Below are 7966 nucleotides of genomic sequence, written 5' to 3'. Positions count from 1 at the left end.
CTCCCTCCCCTCCCCTCCCCCGGTGAAGTCACGGCTTGGCAGCGCCGGGCACCCCCGCGCCCCGCTCGGACGGGGGAGGAGCAGCGCGGCCTCGGCGGGCGGGCGGCCCGGGGAGGGCGGCGGTGGCGCCATGGGCCCGCCGGGGAGGGCCGGGCCGGTCCCGGTCCCCGTGGTCGGTCCCGGCCCGGGGGCGGGGGGGAGGGGGGGAGTGAGGCCGTGCCGGGGCGGTTCCGGGGGCGTTTGGCGGCGGGGCTGGGCGGCCGCTCACGGTGCGGCGGGGTAGGAGTGCGCTCGGCCGAGGGGCAGCCGGAGAATGCGGCCCGGGGCGCTCGGGAGCGCCCGCGGTACCGCCCGGTGCGCGCCCCTCCCGCCGCGCGGCGCCCTGGGGAGCGTCTCCACAGATGTTTCAGGTTCTCGGCGAATTTCCATAGTTCCAGTTGCAAGTTTCAAACCGGAGCTTTGGCAGGCAGGGAGTTCGGCGTCGGCCTTAGCGCTGACATCCGGCAGGGAAGAGCAGTCGCAGCTCCGTAACACTGCCATGCAGAGCCTCTTCGGAAAGTATAAGCATTTATAATTTTCAAAACTTTCGGATTTAAGGAATTGGTTCATCGTTAGAAATCACAGCTGTCGTTTTAATTCGAAAGACAGAGTCTTTTGATACCTCCTCCCAGTGTTTGGGATTCTGTCAGAATACGTGCTTTATGTGTTCTGATTCAGTCTGTTAAGGATGTCAGAGTGCATTTTTCTTGTAAGATGTATAATAAAAATTGAGATTTTGAAATAAATGTGGAAAAGTGATGTTGTCAGCTATGGCAAGAAATGATGAGTTTGAGCTACTCAGTCTCAAAAGTTGTTGCCCAGCCTTCAGTACGTGGGCACTAGCATCAGCTCCTGCAAACCTGTGAGTGTGAACCGTGCAGGAATCAGCCCTCCTGTTGTTCAGCAGATGCGTGCCTGGAGTTCTGTGCCACTGTTCTTAGTACAGGGTCATCGTAATCTAGAATCGGATCCTATCATGGTGTTCCTACTGAAGTCTAAGACAAGAGATGCCACTTATTGCTGTTCAGATTGGAAACGATTTTTGCATTTGACAAGACAGCTGCGTGAATTTGTGCAATAAAATCATTCTGACTAATGATCAGAATCAGCTCAGCGACATCTCAAGAAAGGAACAGAGAGAAACACTTTGGATTCTTTGCTACCAAGTTAAGAAAAATACTGATTTAATTGACAAAACACATTTTTTGTTTTTTTGTTTTTGCCAAAGCAAACATTTGGAAGTTTAATGTCTTTATTTTTATTTTTTGTGTATGTGAAAGCAAGTGAAGGCCTTCATTGCTTCACTGGTCCCTGAGGAGTACTGTGAGACAGTAAGAAACATCTTTCTGCCTGAGAAGACACCTCTTGAGTTACCAGCTATTACGCTGTAGTGGGTGGCCAGTTGGTTTCCTGGGTGGCCAGTTGGTGGCCTAAGGAGAGAACTAGGCAGTTCTAACTGGCCACTGGAAACACTACCATGTGTTGGGTGGAACCAGCCTAGGGCTGTTGCTGAGCTGAAGCTAATGAGCAGCTTTATGGGAACAAGATGCTGGGAAACTGGGCTGGCTGGCTGAGGAGTTGTCTTTTGCTGTGCTGGGGCTGTCACCCAGTCACGGGAAAGCAACCTGTGTGGAGAGGCATGGAGCAGCTGTGTTTGTGTTGCACGGGCTCTGAGGAATTGGAGACCTATCTGCCTCCCCACCTTCTTGGCCTCTCCTAATTACCACGTCCTTTACCTCGCCCTTCTTGAGAGTCCCCTCGCTATGTCTCGTACCTGCTGCCTTTAAATCTCCTTGCAGTATCTGCTGAAGGATGTCCCGTAGCACCTGCTGCTATCTGGGATAGCCTTCTGACAATTGGTAATAGGCATCCAGCCTCCACATCACCAGGTAGAAAAACTAGTTTCAAGCCTCAGCTGTTAGCACTCCTGTAACTCTGTGATACAGTACAGTTAGTGCTACTTGCTCTGCATATTCTTTGGAGCAGGACAGGAATCCAGGTGTCACAGCTCCCAGTTAAGGGTTCTAATCATCAGGCCAGATAAGAGCATGTCTCACTCAAGAAAACAGTTACTTAATAAAAACCAAATCAGTTGCAGTGGGAAAAAACAGAGCGGGGTCTGTTCTAGCAGGGCTAGAATTCCTGCTTGAGAGGTGTGACACTGGTTGTCTTCTCTGCTTATATCCATGTACTGCCCAACTAAAATACTCCATTAATATTAGGTTTAATGGAACAAATAATTTTTTTGTTGAATCTTGGGGAAATCTGTTAGAGATAGGAAAGGAGTGTTAAAGCAGTATTAAATAGTTTTGATAGCATAGAGAGAAGTAGCACATGGAACCTGGTGATGTGAAGAAACTTGTTAGGTGTCAGGTGGGGTTCCTTTGGGGGCAGGAGCCACCCCTTCCTCTGTAGCAGCTCATGGAGCACAAAAACCAGATTGTGAAAATGGTGTGGTGACATAACTGGCCTGTCCAGGTGAACTTTGCAAGCACTGAAATGTGTTGAAGCAGAGGGGACAGCAGGACATTCTGTCTGATTTGAAAAAGGTATCAAAAATATACTTGTCAGAGACAACCTAAGAAAACTGTATATGCTTTGAGGGCTACAGAAATCCTGTATTTTAAAATAAAGTGCAGACAAGGCCAGTGTATGCTCTAAGAGGAGCATACACTCAACACCTTGACTAAAAATGTCTGTGCATTTACACATGCACAGCTAATACAACTGGCCCTGCCAGTCTTGTGTTGGTGTACAGGAACACCCTGTCAGCAGGGTGTTCAGTTTAACTGCCCAACCAAACTGCTTATTTGGTCAGAATCTGAGACTGAAACATGGTTTGCAAAAGTTGCTTTAAGAGTTGAAACTGGGAAAATACTAACACAAAGGTGTTAGACACTATGTATCTAGATTCAGCTCCACAGATGTCAGAGAGAGTTGATGGTCTCATTCTGCCCTGAAATAGGAAAATGAAAAGATTTCTTGATAGGAAGGGTGTGGGTGTAGTCATACACCTTCACAAGTGGGAAGACCTTTCAGTGACAGGGAATGTTAATTTTCAGTAACATTCAAGCCAAATTTATTGGGCTTTTCCATGAATGTTATTGAACCACACTGCAGCTGCATCTCATTCTGGCTCCTTCATCATGGAAAAAAATACGCAGTTGATATACACAGTTGAATTCTGACGTTTTAATGATATCCCATCCGAAAGTAAAACAGCAACTCAGACTGCTGAGAAAAACAAACAGGAACAGTACACAGCTGATGAACCTGGGAGTTCAGAATGACCAGTGACACACAGAAGCTTGCTTACAAACCTCTCACACATCCCTCCATTCATCAGCCAGACAGTGAAGCCATCCCTCGCTGTGCTGTTACAGATGCGAGACGTGTTTCTGGGCTGGCCACTGCCCACCCCGGGCAGTCAGCACTGCCCAGTGCTGCTGCAGCTGGTTGCTTTTCCCCAGCCACCTGGAGGATGGGCAGGCAGCATGTATCACCCTGGTTGTGCGATACTGCATGTGTGTGTGACACAGTGCTGGGCTGCACTGCTGCCACGCAGTCTGACCTCAGAGTAGGATTGTTTAGTGCCAGTAAAATGCTTTTCTTCAACATGACAAACCCACACTGATTTGACTGATCACTGAGTATTTTTCATTGGAACCATAGGTAGGTGTTTCAGGAGCTTAGGACCGTCCTGTTGCCCTTCCCCTCTTCTCTCCCAGCCATTTAGGAAGTCATCCTGTGAGATGAGAAGAGAAGGGGACCAGCTGTTAGCCTTGCCAGGGCCATGGCCCTGCAGCAGCTATGGTGGAATCCTCCTTGTGCCACCAGTAGGGCCAGGAGCAGGCTGACCTCAGCAGCGGGAGAACATGAGTCAGGTGAGAGGATGTCTTGCTCATCAGGCCAGTTTGTCTGCTGGAGAGTGGACAATGACCAGTGCATGAACTAGGGCAGGGGACCTTATTTGTGGATGAGTCAGCTGTGGTTGCTGTCTTTTTATGGGTGACGGTCCCTGTCTTTGTGTAGTGATCTACACTGCCATCACCTTGTGTTCCTGTCCCACCTGCTCCATACATACTGTTACAGGCTCAGCACATCGCTTGTGGTTGAATGTCACCCAGACACAGCCTTTGCAATGTGCTACCTTTTCCCATAGATTTATTTTCCCCCTCAGTACTGGTAGACCTTACAACAGCCATCAGTTTGAACATCAGCTTTAAAATAAGTGCTGTAAGATAGTTGAGAAAAGGTGGGTGGACAGGCTGAGCACCCTTGCTCCAGAGAAAAGAGATCAGGGAGGAATTTGTCTGTGGATACACCCAGAGATGTGGTCCGAAGAGGACAAGGATCAAGTACCCCTGTTGGTCAAGAGTCAGGCTGTTAATAGTTTTAAGCCACAGAAGGAAAACTCCAGTCTGAAAACTAAGAAAATTGTACAACTGGAGGAAAAGTTAGACAGTGGAACATGTTGCCAAGACAGAGGTTGTGAAACTGGAGATATTTGAGGCTAGGCTAGACACCCATCCATCAGGGATGGCTTTGGAATAACTGAGTGAAGCCAGTGAACAATTCAAACAGCTTGACTAGATGACCCAGTAGTAGTCCCATCCAATCCAAATACGTTTGAGGCTTCAGAAATGTAGTTGGCAGCTTGTCCACTTCCGTAACAGTTATGATGTGTCACTGCCAGATGTACCATCAATACTTTACGCTAAAGCTGGTGGTGTCTAAGATTGTAGCTCAAGCCAGCATCTTTAATAGCTTTTTTTTTTTCCCCTACTAGGTTCACCTTGCCCTTAATCCATGTGAAGATCTGTTGGAAACACCTTCTGGAAACACAAGAGTTTTCAGTCTCCTAATAAGTTCTGTTGTGTCCAAGAACAGCCTGTCCAAATGAGCAAGACATCCCAACAGAACACCACTACAGATGCGAGTGGAGTAAGTGTGATTCACACCCAAGCACACTCCAGTGGTTTGCAGCAGGTTCCCCAGCTGGTGCCAGTTAGTCCTGGTGGTGGAGGCAAAGCTGTGCCTCCGAGCAAACAGGGAAAGAAAAATTCCTTTGTGGATAGAAACAGTGATGAGTATCGTCAGCGCAGAGAGCGAAACAACATGGCAGTGAAAAAGAGCCGGTTAAAAAGCAAGCAGAAAGCACAAGACACACTGCAAAGGGTCAACCAGCTTAAAGAAGAAAATGAACGTTTAGAGGCAAAAATTAAACTCCTGACCAAGGAGCTGAGCGTACTCAAAGACTTGTTCCTTGAGCATGCCCACAATTTTGCAGACAATGTGCAACCTGTTGGCACTGAGACCACCACAACAAATCCAGAAAACAGTGGACAGTGAACACCTGCGACCTTACGGAATGAACTCTTGAGGTGCAGTTTGTCTGCAGTGCCCATGCAGTAACCAACCAAAAACTGTACCTTTAGTCATTGTTTTGTGGAAATTTCTTCTTTTAGATTTAACACTGAAGATTTGTAACAAACCAGAAACTAGTTAGGGTATTTGTTTTAAATATTTTTTTCTGCAAAGATTTATGCAGATCTGAACTCCTAGCCAACAAGGAATGTAATATTTAGGAGATAACATTTTCACAGGAATGTTCACTTACCATTTTAGACTTTGCATAATGGGAGGAATCCAGCAGGATGGCTCACTATAGTATCAGAAACCTGTAATTTGATAGATTTTTCAAATACCTGTTAGTGTATTTAGGCCCTTTGTTTTCTCCATTACGTATTACAAAATGCAAAGGCTGTGGAGAATGCTTTTTACTTTAAATCTGTAGAGCAAGTCCTATGAAGCACCACGTAGGTCCCTCCTGCCCAGTTATAGTTAATGGGGACGTTGTAGTAATAGTGAGGCTGGGATGCTTACCAAGGTTCACCAGAAAAATAACAATATGCTCTGATGATAATATACAGGCGGCCTCCAAATGGCACATGAAGCATCATGTACGAGAGGCAAAGCAGCACACTGACAAAGCCTTTTATTTAAGCTTGTGTTCATACTGCTCAGATATGCTCAGTGACTGGGGCCTTATGAGAACAAGAGTTGGTTTTCAGAAAATTTCAAAATGCTACCAAAAAACTGTGCCCTGCAAAATTGCATTCTTGCTGGGAAGGAGGTACTGGGGAGAACAAAAAGTGCAGCTTGGCTACACAGTGAAAGGGGCAGGACAGTATATTCAGCTGGGATATATGGATCTCTGCTGGCTGACATTCATCTTACAGAAATTTACAGTGGTTTTAAAAATAAATGGCCCTAGCATGAATAACTGATTCAGTGGAATTTGTACAGGCATCATACAGCTGTGTGAAGGAGTATCCTTGGTCTTGTGTTATTTCCATACAAGTTTTTCTGTAGCAACTTTTTTATTGCTACTGCTAAGTCTTTGCCATGATCCATAATGCAGTCCTATGTGTTGTATTGAGGATTTAAACAAAGTAAAGCAGGAACTTTGATGTAACTTTAATTTATTTTTATTTTTAAGTATTTCATTGATGGTATGGCTATTTTACATTTAACCTGTGTGTCTGTCTTGTAGATTACTACACTGTCTTAATTTCCCTCTTACAGTACCTTTGTCCATAGATTATTTTGGAGGATGCTTGTTTGCTTTGTATCTGTACTTAGGAAAAAACTTGGATGTTACCTCTATGAAGATATTGTTAGAGAGTGAAACCTTGAAAAGTTATTTTTTGAATTTAAACTTTTAATACATGTGGAAAACTTTAATGGATTGTTTTGGATTATAGTAGACTTTTTACAGATATGTTTTTTCATTCTAACTGCATCTTAAGTTTGTAGGGTTGAAATACCAGAAGCTAATAAAAATGTTTTGCTTGTAGTGGCCTCGTTTTTCCTGTGCCTTTTCTATTTCCCTCAAGTGCTGAGTTGCCCATCTCAGCTATCTTGGAGAAATCAGTGCAATAGTCTCTGTTCCCCTCTTTCACTCAGGTTTTTGCTCCATGGAAGCAATCAGAAACTCATTACAGTTTTGTCTAAATGCCTGATTTAACAAAAAAGGAAAAAAAAAATTAAGACTGAAAATTTACTGCAATTAGAGGGAGGGGAGAGGAGCAGAACACCAAAAATTACAAGGAAAAAGATGACCTGAAGGCATCTCATTTGTTAACTGCACGTCCTCTGGTGAAAAGGCCAGCACTAATCTCTTGCCTTGTCTGACCTGTGAACTGGGACTCTGTGGCCCTGTAGTCCTGAAGTTGGTTTGCCTGGCCGGTGTGGGGCCCTCCTCTACCAGTCCGAATAGAGACTGCAAATCTTGGCTGTTTGTTTCTGATTTTGGTGAAAAGGGTTTCTTAGATCTCTCCTGAGTGGGGCTGATCCTCTTTCCAAAGCTCTGAAGGGTGACTTTTCCACCTGTTGCTCCTGACAGCTCTGATCCCACTCCTTTCATGTTTAAAACTAAACCACTGAGTTATGAAAAGTAATTTGTTTGGAAAATCAGATTTCTGGTTTATCAGTCTCTGCATTGGTTTTCTTTACCGATGCTGTGGTTTAAGCCCAAGTGGAGAATGAGCCCCACGCAGCCACTCTCGTCTCCCCACCCCCTCAGGTGAGAGACAAACTGCAGATTACGGGTTGAGATAACAATTTACTGGAAACAGCAACCAGATAAGAAAACAAACAGTGATGGCAACAACACTAATGACAACAGCGTGTAAGAGAGGGCGATGCCGCGCAAAGCGCTCACCAAGCCCAACACGAGTGGCCCTCGCTCCGTTCGCCGCTCCTGCCCCGGGACAGGAACAGAAACGACAGAAATGGCGGCGCAGCCTCCACACAGCACATTTGTCTTGTACCCGCAGCCGCGCCTGCACGGCTCCAGCCGCCCCCCTCCCGGCACGGGGACAGCGATCCCTGGCCTTGGCTGACACCGGGACAGCGATCCCTG

At 46.2% G+C, this 7966-nt stretch overlaps 1 protein-coding gene across 1 annotated transcript; it reads left to right on the top strand.

Annotated features, from left to right (window-relative positions):
* Positions 1-273: 273 nt before the first annotated feature.
* CEBPG (CCAAT enhancer binding protein gamma) lies at positions 274-6898 on the top strand. The gene is made up of 2 exons (XM_042027698.1): positions 274-3923; positions 4829-6898. Exon 2 carries the CDS (start codon positions 4939-4941, stop codon positions 5389-5391), a length of 453 nt encoding a protein of 150 aa, XP_041883632.1. The 5' UTR covers positions 274-3923; positions 4829-4938; the 3' UTR covers positions 5392-6898.
* The last annotated feature ends 1068 nt before the right edge of the window (positions 6899-7966 follow it).

The sequence above is a fragment of the Corvus kubaryi genome, unplaced genomic scaffold, assembly GCF_017639235.1.
Source record: "Corvus kubaryi isolate FWS band 111438036 unplaced genomic scaffold, C.kubaryi_AGA036_p1.0 37300, whole genome shotgun sequence".
In the NCBI taxonomy this organism is placed as follows: domain Eukaryota; kingdom Metazoa; phylum Chordata; class Aves; order Passeriformes; family Corvidae; genus Corvus; species Corvus kubaryi.
The sequence above is the reverse complement of the archived record's forward strand: the minus strand, read 5'-3'. Positions and strand labels throughout refer to the sequence as shown.